At 44.0% G+C, this 17,016-nt stretch overlaps 1 protein-coding gene across 1 annotated transcript in view; it reads left to right on the top strand.

Annotated features, from left to right (window-relative positions):
* LRRK1 (leucine rich repeat kinase 1) overlaps nt 1-17,016 on the top strand; it is a 73,463-nt gene that overhangs the window by 611 nt on the left and 55,836 nt on the right. Inside the window, exon 2 of the mRNA XM_058847114.1 lies at nt 2,356-2,569. Coding sequence (XP_058703097.1) covers nt 2,503-2,569 — 67 coding nt within the window. The 5' untranslated portion in view covers nt 2,356-2,502. The remainder of the gene's footprint in view (nt 1-2,355; nt 2,570-17,016) is intronic.

Genomic DNA, 17,016 nt, shown 5'->3' with positions numbered 1-17,016 from the left:
CCTCTGGTGATACCCAGCCCCAGGTGGGATTGGCAGACACAACAGGTGGTTTGGGTAAAGCACTGAATTTTAGCAGGGGGTTTTTATGAATTAGGAAGAGATTTTGGGCAAACCACGATGTTTCAGGGGGCATGGCTCGATGCGCAGGGTAAGGCTGGGCGGGCTGGTGAAGTGGTTCAGGTATGGGCAGTAGCAGGTGTCAGGACTGGGAATGTGAGAAATAACACATCTACACGTGTTCACATGTATTCTGCGTGGTCCGAGTCCTTCCAAACAAGATTCTGCAGAGCACATTGGCTTCCTAAATCAAATCCACACGTGGTGTTTGCACATGTTACAGTTGTGTGCACCTTGCTTAAGGTAAAGCTCTGTAGGGATTTTTTAATTATATACAAAAAGGTCCTGAAATACATAAATCCTGTTTACGTGGGCACTGTGTGGCAGTAATACACATGGCTACAGCATTCAGTTACTTGTGGTTAAAGGGAACTGATTACAAGAACCACACCACTGTTTTTCCTTAAAGTTATTTTTTCCTCTCACTTTATATGAGGAAAGTTTCAGCCTGGGGAATAGGCTTAGTAGAGAGCTAAAAATCAGGAGTGGAATGGTTTTCAAGCCTCAGGGGTTCATGCTAACCCCCATTCAGTGTTTCTTGTACAATTGCTGTGGATGCACGTGGTTTGTCCCCATCTCAGAGCAAGGAAGTGCCTCAGAAACCTTCATCTGCTGCAGAGCTGGTGGGTCAGAGTGTGCATGGGGAAGTGTTTACTCCCCCTGGAGCTGTTTAGTGCATGGAGGACATGGGGCAGGCAGCTCCTGGAAGCATCACATCCCCTCTATTGTCAGAGTTAACATCCTGGACAGCTCTGGGGAGATGTGAGAGCTTCCCTGACACCTCTGCCTGGAGTGTCCCACCCATGGCATGGAGGGGTCTGTGGTCCCAATGCAGCAACTCCCCTTGCCAGTGTAGGCAAGGGAAGCTGAGACCAGGAGAGAAGCTGAGTCTGGTGGGGCCCAGCATGTTGCAGGGCAGAATTCAGTCCTCCACCAACAGCTCAATTCACCAGTTTGTGGGCTTGGATCTGGGATTAGGGATCATCTCCATCTCAGCCTCCTGCAGCACCCAGTGTCCAGACTGGGGCACAGGGGTGTGGATTTTGGCTCTTGCTGCCAGGCACTGCAAAGTCAGGATCAGCTGAAGCTGAGTGCACCTAGAATTCAAATATTTGCCTAGAAACAACTGAAATAAGATGCAGTGATTTTTAGTGTTGGTGGGTTGTTGAAACCCAGTGTAAGGAGGGAGGAGCAGAAGGCTTCCTGGATAGTGGTGATGGATCAGCATATTTCTGTATTTTCCTTGGCCTTTGATCCCAGTTCAGGAAGCCAGCTCAGCTCAGGGAGAGTCAGGGAAGATCTCAGGCCTTGCTGGCTGGAGTGGGAGGTGGGTTACTAGCTTTGCTGAGCTAGAGCCTCAAATCAAAACTTCATCATCACACAGCAGACATGAGAAGAACCAGTAAGAGTCAGTTGAGGGGCATCATGTTATGTCTGAGAGGTGTTTACTGATTGAAAGTGAAAGCAGAAAATGAAGGGGCTCTTATGCTGGTTGGACAAACACAGCAAATCCTCCAGGAGTTTGAACCTCTGTATGAAGAGGTTAAAGGGTGGCTGTGCAGCTGTGAAAAGGGAAGGAGTTGGAAATGCCTTAGGAGAACTGAGCTGTGCAATTTTCTGCTGCCTGTTCTACCAGGCAGTTCACAAGAAGCCAACCTTTAATAACTCCTAAGGGCCTGGTTTGCCTCCCTGAATGAAGAAGCCTGATGCTTCCAGGGTGGGAGAGTTCTCAAAAAGGACTGGGCAGAGGGGACAGGAGCTGGTGTGTTTCCTACAGAGGATTATCTCAGTAACCACATCAGTATTTTTCAGTTTCTCACAGTCTTACGAGAGCCGTGGTTGTCTTTGTGGATGGGAGAGGTTTTGAGGTTGCATTTAGGATTTTTCCAGCTGCACTGCAGGGTTTCAATGGTCTGCCTTTACACCAGCTTGTGGGGAAACTGAAACTGCAGCTGTGACCCCTGCCCACCCCCATGTCCTCTGCCCAAAGACTGAGTAGCTTTGGTGGTGAAAAATTAGGAACATTATCTTTCTGTAGTGCAGAAATTGTTAGTCCCCTCTGTTAATTCATGTTATGCTCTTAACAAAGCTATTATGAAAATAATTGTGTTTATAGGATGATAAGTATATTTCTGCATTGTGACATTTGGACGACTGTGTTAACAGTGAAGAGGAATGAACATCTCCCCGTTTCTACAGTAGAGCAATTAATTTGTTTTGTTGTTTATTTTTAAACAGAGTAAATGATGTTTCTTCAGGATGGAGCTCGCTAGCAGCCTCTGCTCCTGCGTTCATGTGATGGGGATTGTCCAGCTTTGACAACACTGCTCAGTCTGAAGTGCTGTGGAAAGTTTGTCTGTGGGACCTTCACAACTGAGACCCAGAATGTACTGGTGTGTGGGAACGGAGGAATCCGCTGTTTGCAGGGAGAGCAACATGGATCCACAAAATGGTAAATAGGAGCATTTGTTTCTTTCCTGTTCAGACTGGGAGCAAGAGGCTCTGAGAGAACTCAGTAGCCAGCTGCCACCAGGCTTTGATGAAGTTTAAAAAATGGGAAAGTTTTTTGAGCCCTAATCTTTGAAAATTTACAGTCTTGAACAAGGAATTTTACTTCCAGGGAGAATGGTGTTGGACTATGGAGGTGGTAAGAATAGCATTCCCCTGAGGATGGATGTTCTCCAAAGGCCTACGGAATTAGTCAATATATGTATCATGTCTCACCAGCTCCTAAATATGTTTTACAAGATCTGTGCTTTTTCAGTGTGTGAATGCAAATATGTTCCAGTCACTGATGCAATGGGTATTCAGGGTATGAAAGCTGCTAAAATCAGAGCGTCCCTTCTCAGCCTGAACAGATATTAACCTGCTCCAGTTTTACCCTCAGCTCTAATTCAGTGGCTTGCAGTGATTTCATGTTGGGCTAGATTAGAAGGTTTGTGTTTATGTAATAAAGAAATTCCCCTTTTGGAAGGGACATATGCTTCAGGTTGCTTCCTGTGAATTTTCCTTTTTTTTTTTTCCTGAGCAGGCAAATTATTTTTGGATGGCTTCTCTCACTGCAACCCTCAGCTCCCAGGCACTGCTGCCTTTCTCTGAGTCAAATCCCAGTTATGTTTCTGCAGCAAGAAATAGCCTCCTGTTCTTGTGTAACGGTGTTCCCCCCTTGCAGCAAGTGCTTCATTAGGAGGCAGCATCTGCGTTTGAAGTGTGGGAAGAAGGTGTGTTTGACGCTTTGTAGTGAGTAAGCAGGCTCCAGCAGAAGCTAATGTTTTTGCAGCCTTATTTTGGATTTTATCAGCAACTATGAAGCAAAACCTGATAGTTAATTCAGAGGCCTCCTTGTCTTGTTTGAAGACGTTTCTCACCAGCGTCACAGGGAGCTCTGGGAACTCTTTCCTTTCTCCGTACGTATTCTGCTTGTTCTGTGATAGCGATTTTTCTGCTTGCTTTTGGTAATTGGCATTGTACCTTTCTGTAACACTTGGTTATTGAATATTCTTAAAATCCTTAAATTCTCTCTTCTGCATTTCTCTCTGGAAGAAATTATCTCTACTTGAATACTAAGCTATAAACCATGAGAAGAATTTTAATCTGCTCTAATGGTCCGCAACTGTTCAGAATTGCTAAATTTTTGTTCTGCAGTAAGTGATCTGACAAGTTTTCTCACTGTTTAAAGATACAGTAAATAAATTATTGTAGGAGTGAATAATGAAGTGAAAAGTGGAGTAGTTATATTTTCTACATTTTGAGTTCAGTTTTTTTTTCTGAGAACTTTATTACATATTGCTATTATGTAATTACATTCAGTTGAACTGGTTAGCTGGAAGCATGCAAATCTCAGTGGTAGACTCTTCTATATGGATATATCTGGGTTATATTAAAATAGTCTTGGAAAACTAGGAAAGGGATCCTAGTAAAGCTTAAGATCCTTGTACAAGGCATCAGTACTGCCTTGGTGGATTTGCTCTTTTAAGGGTATTGTACATGCTTAAACTCATTGTTTCAGGATTGTTTGGGTCCTGCCAAGAATGACTGTCATTAGCTAACCGGTCCACTCCCTAAGTTAGCTGTCCTTGTTCTGGGCTCGGATCGCATTCCAGGGGCTGAAGCAGGAGCACGGTGACTCACTCAGCCTCCACATGCGAGCCCATTGTTTACAATGTGGATTCAGCCTCCTGCTCCCATTCAGCGGGAGCTGCTGGGGAGGGGAGCGAGATCCCGGATCATTTCTTTAATGCCGACGATCTCATTAATGCTCAGAGCTTGGAGTCTTTTTTATTTTTTCGGGCAGGAGGGACCGGCATGTGGCTGTGAGGGGTTTAAGCAGAGCACGGGGGTGCCGGGAGCTCCGGGATGGGTCAGTTGGATCAGCAGGGCTGGAGGCACCTTCCAGCAGGTCCCTGTGCACATTCACTATCTGAAGCTTTAGGATTTTTTAGGAGTTTTTTTTGTTTTTTCCTGGCAGCTATAAACCCCTGGCCAATTGCATGTGGAGAAAAGGTTCATGGCATCCTTATTAGTTAAAAAATGTAAGATGGGGCGCAGGGGCTCACCTTGCTCAGGTGTCTCCTCTGCTGTTCCTCCCCGTTGCCAGTGATCTTCCTGTATCCCAGCAGGATGCCAGGTTTCCCTGTATCCCAGCAGGATGCCAGGTTTCCCTGTATCCCAGCAGAATGCCAGGTTTCCCTGTATCCCAGCAGAATGCCAACTTTCCCCAGGAGTGGGTGAGCTGTGTGTCAGAGCTGGACCCTCTCTGCCCTCCGGGGATGGTGCTGGGCTGGACTTGGTGGTGCTGACCAAGCCTTCGGAGGGGATTTCTCACTGGGGCACAGATTGAGGCTCCCCTGTGGGTGCACTCAGCATCTCCCTTGCCTCCTCAAACCCTGCTTCCCCTCTCTTGGATTTGTTCATCTTGTCCTAATTAAAAGAAACTGAGCAGGGATATGGGGGTGGCTGCAGTCTCTCATGAAGTACAGGGTTTGGGTTTTTTTTTAAACTTGGTTAAAGAGCTCTGCATAATATAGAGGAGGTGACGTGATGTAAATTTTGTAGGAGGTACAGTGGAAGCCCAAAGGCATCACTTTATGAATGTGTAGAAAAACTTAAAGAATCATCACCTTTCTATGGGCTGATTGATTTCTTTGAATCTTACAAAATTTCACAGCTAGGATTAAATTCTTGCGTGGTTTTCTTGGAGACAGTTCCTCAGAGGTGTAGTAGAACAATTATTGTTTTCTGAAGCAAAAGGGCACCTCTGTTAAAAAGCTTATCTCCTTCTTACTGTGAATTTTATTTGAAGTCACAGAGCATTCATATGCCACTGGTGTGTGTCTCAGAGGTGGGACTGGATTATCCTTCGAACATGCCAGAGGGTGTCTCTTCTCTCCTGCTAAATCTAGAAATGAGCACTGAAGAGGGGTGTTATGGTGGAAGGTGTCAAACATTACATAATTAGGGACAACAATGCCAAGGAGAGCTTCCTAAAACTTTTTGGTAGCTTTGCAGATATTAACTAACTGCACCTTCACAACTTCTTTGAGGCAAATCAGTTGTAACTTGGTGACTTTCCACTGTCCAGGGAAGCACAAATGGACATGGACAATGTGCCTGGAAAAGGGACCTAAATACTACATGAGGGACCAAACAAGTAACCACAACATATGACTTGTCATTTGGAGTGGACCAGAGGCCCCTAAAGCTGTGCTTGGCGGGTGCTGTGGTGACCCTGCAGCTCACAGGGCATTCTATTTTATCAGAAAGAAGCTGCCCACAATAGCAGTGACCTTTGCAACCCCGGCTGGGCCATGGCTCAGCTCAGATCTGACTCACAGGGAAAGCTGCTGCCTGCCCTGCTGCTTCCTGAAACCTCAGAAAGGCTCTGGTGTGAGTAAGGGCTGGACTGGAGAAATCAAAGGCTCGTTTAACAAGAGGGACTACTCAGGAGCAAGTGCAATTTTGTAGGGAAAGTTTCACAGCAGTTTGAGTGGTGGCAGTTCAAGGCTGGCCAAGAGCAAACGGAGCAGTTTGTCCTCCTGGGACACACTTTGTGCCTCCAGCTTTGCCCCTGGTTGGCATCAGGGCAGGACATGTGCAGAGGTGGACTTGATGGTCCTGACGGGTCCCTTCCAACTCAGCCTGTTCTCTGATTCTATGATTTCCTCGCAGTTCTGCACTTTGTTACCTTAAATGTGAAGGGCAGGAACTTGCCGAGTGAATAACTTTGTTTAAAAATCTTTCCTGCTGAAGAGAGGAGGAAAGGAAAATCAGCACCACTGATACCAGTTTGTTCCTCATGAAATCACCACATAAACCTTAAAACCTTCCCATCAGCTGTGTGGGGACAGGAGCAGCAGCAGGGCCTTGGGGCACATTGTGCTGTATAACACGGGAAAATTACTCACAGCCTCTGTCCTGCTTTTTCCTTCCACACATCATCCTGTAGTAACATTACCCTGAGTGTTTTATGGCAGTGTGGGGTGAGAAGGACCAGGAGAGGATCTGGGAGGTGAACTGAGCACACAGAGCCCTGGAGAGCTGTAAAGTGTGTCAGTCGTGTGAAGTTCTCCATAATCAGACTAAATCAGCCTTGAAGGTTTTCTGGTTTTCTTCCTGCTTGTTAAGCTGTGAGTAAATTCGAGTCCAAACAGCAAACTGAAAGAGTTCCTATGAGCTAAAAAAGCAGAAAATAGAACAGGTTTTGTATGTGAGTCAGTCTTACTGCAGAGTGCCCTGCAGAAGGAGAAGTAGGAAATGCTCAGCAGGAATAGGAAGTGCACCAGTAAGGCAGTAATAGGCTTGTATTTTTAAATATTTAAATAAACTCTTCATACAGAAGTGGTGCAATCTCACAAGGGGCCAAGGGCTCCTGCGGAGGGCTAAACATGCCTGTGGTTAAACCTGCCCTCCTGTGCAGAGCTGGGTGTTACAACATCTCTCCAAACACAACCTGCATTTCAAAAAGAGGCAAGGAATGCTGAGGCATTTACAATTTTCCTGACAAAAACCATCAAAACCAGCCTGCTCTTGAACTTGAGGGCTGTATCAAGGAGGGCAGAGCCGCTGGGAGAGCCAGTGGTGCAGCAAAGACCTTGGGAAGTTAATTGAGCAGAGAGTGTGACCTGAGAGCCAGTTTGATTTACAGGCAGCAGTAAAACATTGATCTTTATCTGAGCTGCATCTGGAATTATTTGCTGCTTTACAGCTTTATTTTTACACCTTGATGTTAAAATATATTTGTGGTGTATTGCATTGAAATGTAACATATGACAACTCTATCAAGAAGCCTGGAAAAAAACAGGGATAAGATGCTAAGATAGTAAAGAAGATCCTTTGCACTTTGAACTTGTACACAGGGAATTCTTTACAATGTTCCTGAGGTGTGATTTATGAGGGAGCTTTCAGGTGAGGGTTGATTCTGGGGTCATGGAACTGCTGTCCTCTGTTTCAGTGGGAAAAAAAGCAATTGATAGTGTTCACACTAACTCAGCCTTTACCGGGCCTGTAATTGATGCATTGTTTTGACAGAGATGTTGCAGGTGATTTTATACTTGCATTAAGAAAATGAATTATGGGGTTTTATCCTCCCCAGAGCCTATGGGGGCCTTACCCAAAACCCATTAAATTCTTTGCACTGATGTAATGGGATCTTCAGGGATCCTTACAGCATTAAGTCTGTGGTTTGTTTGTTTTTCACTGTTATGATCAATAATGGGGCTGCCAGGGCTGTGCTTGCAGAAGGCAGCGAGTTGGGAGGAACTGTTTGCAGATGAGGGGAGAGGGGATGAATTTTATACCAGTCAACTCCCAATCTGCTATATAGAATCATAGAATCATGGAATTTTTAAGGCTGGAAAAGACCTGTAAGGTCACTGAGCCCAACTGTTCCCCCAGCACTGCCAAGCCCACCATTAGACAGTGTCCCCACGTGCCACATCCACACAGCTTTTAAACCCCCCCAGGGATGGTGACTCAACCATGAAGTCTGTCTCTTAATAGGTTCTGTTTCAGATATTACATCAAGTCAGGCTGATATTTAATTCCTTCCCTTAATCCAAGTCTGTGTGCTCATTAGTGGGTCAGCAATTGCTTATTTGCATGATTATGTATCACCACAGCAGCAGCTCTTTTATGTAAGCTGCTGATATTTTCACAACAGAAGTGTCTCCATGTTTTTTAATTTGTGCCTTGCCCTCACTTTAGAGGAGCTATTTTAAAAGTCTTTAAGTTTCAGGAAAGGCTCTCACCCTTCCAAAAGCCCTTCTGCAGTTGGAGGGACTCTGGGAGTCATCAGTTCATGTTGCTGGCAGGACTTGGGGTCTGGCATGGAGATGCACAGTGGGAAACCTGGGGGAGATCCTCTCTGTTCTGGCTCTCCCTCTCCAGCTGGAGAGGGCAGCAGATCCTGGGTGAGCTTCAGGAACTTCTCATCTGCAAAGAGAAGTCCCATTAGTGTCACCCAGGGGTGAGGGAAAGGGTCAGTCTGCCACAGGAAGAGTGATGGGAAGGACTAGGGACCTGGGGCTGGGAGCTGGAGGAGCAGCTTTATTTCCTCTCTAATAATCAATATGTGACTCCCAGGAATAAAGATTGGCATTTCAGAATCTGCTGGGGAAAACTCAATCCCAGGCTGTCCCCAGCTCCTCTCTGTGCATAGCTGAAAATCATGGAAAAATAACGAACCAAAGCAGTGACTCAAACAAGAAGTCTGGATAAATTTAGCACAAATATTCTTGGTATGTTTGTGGTCACTGTGGAAATTGCATCACTTCTTGTTTTAATGATCAAAATATTGCTTGGAAAACTGGCATGGCTACCCAAGAAGAGCTCAAAATGAAATCCCTTAAAAGCAAGTATGTCTTTGGAATTGCTTCACCTGCAGTTAATTTGTTTTGGGAGTTGTTTGTTTTATTCCTGTTGTGGTTAAGGAGTTTTTGGACTGGAGGTTATTGCTGCTTAATTGAAAAGCCACAAGGTTTAGAGCTGATACACTCTGCAGCATGATTATCTCCTTCATATAAAAGTTCTGTCTGGAGAGTAGGATTCAAAAAGAGTGCTGGTAATTGCTGAAGACAAGACCTCCTCCAGAATCTGCCTGCACGTCTTTCTGTCTTTCACATTAAAGAGCCTTTGAAAATGCTTTTATTTTTGCATCAAATAGGAACATTTTAATTTTTTTTTTTTTTTTTTTTTCACAAGAGTAATGGACAGGATCCCTCTTCAGATCTCATACCTAGCTTGAAAACAAATGCTTGGCTCCTTAAGTGAGCTTGTCATCCTGGTCATAATTCTCCCATGTTTTGCACCTTGGACCTTTCACACAGTGGAAGGATGGGAATAAAAGCTGCCAAATCAAAGCCATTTGCATGGATAGGACCAGGTTCTTGGATGCAATGGATCAGAGTTTGTCAAAGGTTGGTGGGAAGGGGATGAACTGTGCCCTGCCTTATTTTACTGTCTCTGCCTTGGAGCAGACATGTAAAAATGCTGTGAGCTGCAGTGGGGTCACAACATGGACATAGGAGCCTCCCAGGCAGAGTCCTGGGTGCTGATATTCCCAGGCACCAGGAAGACAAAATACCTCCCTGCAGAAGCAGGCATTTCTGCCACTTGTAGGTTTTGTCACAAGTAGGGGAGGGTTTTATGGGGTTTTTTTGTAGCCCCATTTAAGCTTTGGTGGCTGTCTGAGCAACAGCAGAGGATTTCCCATCAGGTTTCTCTTCTGCTCCAGACACAGTTGTTAGGGTGATCCTCCCTCTGGGACAGTCAGTCCTGAAAACCAGGATCTTCTCTGACTTTTGTGGAAGAAGAGTCAGAAGTGGGAAGTGCTCACATTGAGTTCAGTAGAAGCTGGAGTGGAGCCTCATTTTCTTCACTGTTTTGTGTGGATTTTTTGTTTTCTTTTCCAGACTAACCTATCCGTCCCTTTACCCTGGTGCTCTTCCCAGCTCTGCACTTCCTTTGGCTCTGCTGTTGCCAAATTGTTGCTTCAAGTCTCTTCATGCCAACCATGTCCAATATCTTGATTGAATTTTCTTTTCCTCTGCATGCAACACTTTTACTTAAACTGATGCAGAGTGGTTGTCTTAGTGATAAATCAGAAGTGAGGGTAGCAAGGAGTATTTTATTAGTCAAGCAGGCACAGTAAAGAAGCTCATTGAACTGTGTCTAACATGTACTAAGCTTGGATTTTGCTGTGTGGGATGTTTGCCCACTCAAATTTCTTGAAAGGCTTCTTCCTTTAGATGTGTCTCCTGCATCTATCAGGTTTTTTTAATAAAAAGTATTCTCTCATTCTCCAAACTTTATTCAAAGTAGCTGGAAGGAATGTGTGGGTCAGTGTCCTCGTGTCAGAGACAGATTTTGGCTGCTTTTTTGCTCTTATTTTTGACCAGCAGTGCTATTGCAGTGCTGTAAATGGGTTTTCTATTGAGGAGAGTGTTTACATGTGTTATTAAAGGGAAACACAAGCTTAGGAGCTGCTTTTCCCAACTCAGAGAAGGTGTGGGATTGCTGGATGTGTCTTTGGGGGAGCTGGTAGAAGATTTGTGTTGACAAGAGACCTGAGCAGAGACCTTGGGCTCATCTTCCTCTCACTCACACACAGCAAATCCCTCCTGAGCCCTCCACACGTAGCCTCTCACAACTGGGGCTAAAACTATTTGTTTCTTTCTAAAGCAAGATTTAAATATGTGTCTAAGCAGCTGAAGTGAGCTGGCCATGAGGGGGTGCTTCCCCAATGTGAATAATTAATATTTTAATTTTTTTAGAAGAAGAAGAATTTTGAGCAAATTATTTTTCTGAAAAATTGAAAACATTGGTGTGTGGGATTTTTTCCCTTCTGATGAAAGCATGAATGTAAGGGAAAAGGAAAAAGTTCAGAAGAAAGTTAGCCATGAAATTTTATTTTCTGGAGTTTCAAATGAAATCCAGTCTTGGTTTGGTTTCATGGCTATAATATTTGATTCAGTTGGACAGGAATGGTCTCACTGGAGACGCCTTTCATCATTTAACAATCCTCCCTTTCCAGCCATGCCTGGAAACGAATGCAAACTAAAACCAAAAGTGTTATTGTACTTCTGCATACTTAATGTATATCTTCCAATTTAAAATTTGGAAAGCAAGAGTGGCATAGCTGGCTTTGCCTGCAGAAGCACATTTCTGAATGATTCAAGCTGTAGGATGGGAACCAAATCACTGAGGCCAAAAGACAAAAATAGAAACTTTCACTCCAGAGCTGAGTCATTCGTATTTTCAATACAGCAACTCTCTGGCCATTTGGAGCTCTCAATAGCTTCTCTTTGGGGGTAGAAGTTAACAGCATCACTGTTCTCTCTGGGCTTTGCTGATCCTTTGCCCCCCAAAGAAGGCGTTACTGGAGGGATGGGAGGTATTCCCACCTTCTGAGAGAGGCAGTCTTTGCCCTGTGCTCACTAGAGGACATCCCTGCTCCATTCCTTCCCTGCCCAGAGGGAATCACAGTCCTGCTCCTCTCCCGCCAGGTACAGCCCAGAGCTGTGGAAGTGGAGCTGCACTTCACAACCAACCAGTGGGGACCACCCTATCCTCCTGCAGAGGAGAGGCATGTCCCAATCCCTTGTTCCTTTTCCATGGCTAGCTGCAGGTATCATTAGTGACCCTGGATCTGTTTTGCACTTTCCAGCGTGGTTTGTGCTGTGCCATGATGGGTCTGTTCTGACAATCACATTCCAGTGTAATTCTTTGTGCTCTCTCTGACCCCATTGCCTTGCAGTGCCTTAGTGCAGCCTCTTTTGTACTTCAGCAAAGAATAGCCATCTCCGTTTTGTTTTAATTTCTTGGACAATACAAGCAATTCCCAGAGTCCCAGGGATCTGGGAAGTGCACACACAAATGCAGGAGATCTGGCAGTGCTGGTGCTGCCCACTGATACTGCTGAGTCCCAGTGTTACCAGGATTTGAGGCTTTTCTGTTCCCTCTTCCCTCATTATCCTGGATGATGAAGAAATGATTGTGTAAGTGTGGAGCTAAAGCCTTTGGAGCCGTCTGTTTCTCATAATTCCATTCTGGAGCCCAGTGAAAAGGCAGGAATCCAGAGCATTTTTCCACCCGGGACTTAATATTTTCCTTTCAGGCTTGCATTAGCAAATGGTGTTTTTTTCCTTGCAGGTTAAAAGTGTTATAAATAGAAAATTTCCAATGATTCCTGGTGATAATTGTTCACTTGACACAACTGTACCTAAAACTGTCAGTGTGCCCTGGGTGCTTGCTGGAAGATGTTCAATGCAGATCAGCACGATGCATGTGTGGTGCTGGCATGTAAACAACTTCAAAATGCTTCCAGAATCTGCAATAATAATGAAAAAGATCCCTTCAGAGCTGGATTTTTGCCTTTGGAGCATTCCTCTATGTTTCATATCTGGTTTCTTTTGGGGTTTTAAATCACCTTTTGGGGCAGTGAGCATTGATTTTGAGTTCTGTTGTAGATGTGGGTGGCTTTTGTGCTCAATACATCATCTTTTCCAGTGCCTTTGGCAGGCAGAGCTTAGTGCAGAGCCACTCCTTTAATTAGCTGAAATAATGGATGTTTGGGTGAAATGGAACCACAGGAAATAGGCAGAAAAAGTGCTGTCCTGAGAAGCTGGCACATCTCACTTGTTGTAGGAAATATTAATTAGGGTCAGAGGAGCCATGACCCAGTTCTGGCACTGACTCTCCAGTGGGGATTTGGAACTTCCCAGATAACCCATCTTGTTCTCAGTGTCTTCTCACAGGGGGATTTATTGGTGGTTCTGACCATTTTTGAATCCTGACAGGAACATTTTAAAGCAGAATTGGTTAAGCCACATGTATTTCACCTAAATCTGAGAAAAGGTGAAGTAGATCATTGGCTTCTTGCTGCAGGATGGTTTTGAGGCAGCTTCTGGCAATGTGGGCAGGTGGGGGTCGCAAGGGATCTTGGTCTGTGGCTTTATCTTCTAAGAAATTCATTAATGAAATGAATGAACAAAATATTTTAACTTTTTTTTTATTTAAAAAAAAGGAAACCTTGAAGTGTCAGCTAATTAGAGAAGGAACACAAAAAATATCTTTGCTTCATAAAGCATTTTTACCCACTTGGGCTGACTGAAAAATTCATTTATTTATTTTTTATTGAAGAACCCAGAGCTTTGGATTTTCTTCCTTGGGTTTGGGATCAGATTTTTCAGTATCTCAAAAATTTCCAGAGGACTGATAATTTTTTCTTACTCACCTAAATGGAAAGTGCAATGTAGGGCAGATCCATCATCCTTTGAAATCACTGGAGGCTTCCTGTTGGCTGCTGCTCAGTTTGTTAGCCTGAAGTTTTCCAAAGCAGCACAAGATTTGTGAGTCTGTTTCAGAGACTCAGAAATAACATGGCTTTCCATTAATTTTGCAAACCAGCTAGGCAGAGCTTTTATGGAGTAGTATTGAAAAATGTTCAGTGACACTGGTGAGTTTTGGAGTGTTTGGAGGTGCTGGCTTTAAATATTCAGCACATCTTCATCCTCATCCCTGTCCCATTTTTTATCTGTGCTGTGGCAGTGCTCAGAAGTCAAAATGGCAAAAGATTAAGCTGGTGAAGGTTAGCTGTAGCCATCTGGTGCTGTTGAGGAATTAAAGTCTGAGCTCAGCCTGGAGAGGCGGCCTCCCTGCCCACCCCCATCCCCACGTCCTCTGCACCAGAGGCTTGGATTTCGCTGTAATGGGACATGGAGATGAAAATATCTGTCAAGGCTAAACTGTGGTAGTTAATTCAGACAAAGGAGCAGCCAGCCAGCCATTCCATCCAGTGGCCACTGCAGGAGCTGCTGGTGCTGGAGCAGAGGTGGGTGGTTATCAGTCCCAGGAATTAACAGCTGAATTGGGCATCGATGGGTGGGATGCTGTGCTAAAGCATCAGCTTGATTTGCTCCCGTCTTCTGGAAATACCTGCACACATTATGACAAGGTCAGTAGCAGTTTTCAAGTTGTATTATTCTTGTAATTCTGTTTTTGGAAGGGGTTAGCTTCCTGATTTATCCTGGGTAAAGCATCTCATTTATATCTTTCTCTGCTAAATAAAAACATCCTACCTAGTTGCCGAAGAACTGCTGGTTATCGAAGGGCCAAATGTAGAATTTACAAACTCTTGTGAGTTTATGTGTCAGAGATGCAGTGATTTGGGCTATAAATACAATAATCATCTGTGCATTGTGCTGCTTTGTTATGCAGCTGTTTGCTGATTCACAGCACTGACCTGCAAACCCTCCCCTTTTACTAATGGCATACTGTCAATTTAGAAATTTTACAGGTTTTTTTTTTTCTGTAGTAATAAGGCCTGTGACAGGGGCTAACTACACATGACCCTAAAATTCTCATGGTACTCTTTATTACTGAAAAGGCTTATTTTTATTTTGTTTCTCTGAGCTGGGTCAGCAGTGTGTTGTACTTTAAAAGTGATACCTTGTGCCTTTTCAATGGCAATAAAAGAACTCTGCTTTTTTACTGATAACCTCTGGTTTCATTGGGATATTTTCTAAAAGAAAATGAGTCTTGCCCTTAGCTTTTATAAAGGGTTGTTAGGGCAAAGCCAAACTTAAAAGGTATTTCCAAAGTATAAATCATTGAAATCAAGAGAGAAATAATTGCAAAGTTAGTTGTTTTTGTACAAGCTGTTAAGTGGTGTGAGGAATAGATGATGGATGCATTTTCAGTGTCAGCAGATGCCTCCCCTTTTCCCCTCACAAACAGCCCCAGGTTTGCTTACAGCTTTTTTAGTAGAAAGCAAGAAAAGAGAAGAAGCTGTGGATCTGTGGAGAGATTAAACAAATATGATGCAGAGATGCAGAGGCTGCATATTAGGGAGTAAATTCCACAGCTTTATTTTCATAGATATTCAAAGGTGCTAAAGAACACACTGTAGTTCAAATAGGCTTCATTTCTCTGCTTTTTGGTGCTGCTTTGGGGCAGTACTCTCAGAGGAACCTGTGTCAGCACAGGAACTGCCCAGATCTGTGGGCAATAAAGCAGAAACTAAAGGAGATAACAATGGGTGTGCAAAGCTTCTGGAATTTCTTGAATAGTACAGGAATATCCCAGAAGTCCTGCTAAGATATCCTCCCTTGCTGTGCTGGTTTGCACACAGCAATGTGCATAGTGCAGTAGCACAGACCCTGTTGTGCAAAGTGCAGGAGCTGGTTCCTAAATCCATAAAACCTAAGAATTAAAAGCACTTTGCTACATCCAGGCTCAAATGCTGAGTGTGTTGCACAATCAAGTCCAAAACCAGAGGTTCAGTGTTACTGAGCTCCAGTATTGCTCTCCTATCACATTGCTCAAGGCTGGCTGTGAGTGAGTGACTGACAGGAAAGCCATTAAAGCAAGGAGTAGGAGACATGTAAGGTTAAAAGCAGAGCAGAATTTCTTTGGATTTCAGCCCAGATTTCTGCTAAAAATGGCTGTTGCATGTATTGGCAAAATTTTATTCCCAGCCTACATGAATGCCACTGCTGATGATAGGTCAGTCCTGCATCTTGAGGAAATAAAAGTCTTTAGTCAGTAAAATGAAGTTTTCATCATTTATTTCCCACCCCCCCTCCACTGTTGAGTAAAAATCAGGTTTATAGAACATGCTGGTTCTTAATTTGCCCTAGTATTTCAGAAGCCAATATATCATTTACTAAGTCACCAGGCAGTCTTCTATGAACTAGGTAATTTTGTTGGTGAGGTGCTTAGCTTTGCCTTGGATGGTGTTTGTGTTTTTTGGGAATTTGGGAATGGATAGCCATTCCTCTCATTTAACCTCTGAAAGCTCTGCTTAAACCTGACAGCACCTTGTGAGTACAGCTGTTGGTTGAGGGCAAACATTTTTATCTGCATCTCACCAGTTTTGCTCTTTTCAGGCTTTCAGTTTATCGTCACTACTTTTTGCTGGAGACCTTTGGCAGGTTCTTCCCTCAGGCCTTAGGCAGAAGGTCAATTTACTCCGCAGAATGGAATCACAGAAAGAGGTCTTGGTGTAAGAAATTTGAAAGATGGGTAGCATTATCTTGCTGCCAAGAATATTTATTATAAAAATACTGGTTTCAAACAGTAGAATTACTCAAATTTCTTACACTCAATGCAGAAACCTTCAAGTAGAAACCTTTATTAAATTCTACTTGATGAACATTCAAGTGTTCAAAAATGAGCAGTTTTGATTAGATCAATAAAAATTTGCCCAAAACAAGACTAAAATTGAGTTTGGCGACTAAAATGAATATACTGAAGACTCTTCTGGGAATAAACTCTATGGAGCCAGCTGTGACTTTCCAGTTCCTGGAGATCCCAGAATTCTGCACCTAACAGATGGCCAGCCCATGTTCTTCCAGTGCTGGTGGAACCAGGGGTTGTAACTGAGCCATTGCACTACAAAAGACTTCAGAAATTGGGGGTGGGAAAAAATGTAAGGGGAAGCCCAACACATTGGCTGAGTTGTTTTGTGAAGTAGTCATTTGGCAAAACACAGAAGTGGTGTTGGGATTAGGGTCAAGCAGGCAGAGTTCCTCCTTCCCTCAGTTACAACCCTGTGACCCTTCTTGTGCTGGTTTGAGTGGGGCATCTCCAGCAGGAGAGGTGGAAAAGGCTCCTTTAGGGGGAGTTCTGTGTGTGGGAGGTTGGCTGGAGACCTCTCTGCTCCAGGGAACGTGACTCCAGGATCTGACGAATCTCTGACCATGAGATTCTTGTACCTCCACCCTCCCAGGCCATGATTTAAAATCTAAGAGAGATGGGAAAGGCTGTGCTTTTGCATCTGGAATGGCTGCAGATGTGGGCCTTGAGTGATAGTCCCCAAAATCAGGATTGAGGCTGGAACTGAGTAAAATTTGTCCCTCCTTTCTGCAATTTGTAGGAAGCAAATTGAAGTTGCTCTGCTCT

The sequence above is a fragment of the Poecile atricapillus genome, chromosome 11 (genome assembly GCF_030490865.1).
Source record: "Poecile atricapillus isolate bPoeAtr1 chromosome 11, bPoeAtr1.hap1, whole genome shotgun sequence".
NCBI classification, from domain to species: Eukaryota; Metazoa; Chordata; class Aves; order Passeriformes; family Paridae; genus Poecile; species Poecile atricapillus.
Note: the sequence above shows the minus strand (reverse complement) of the source record. Positions and strands in the feature narration are given on the sequence as shown.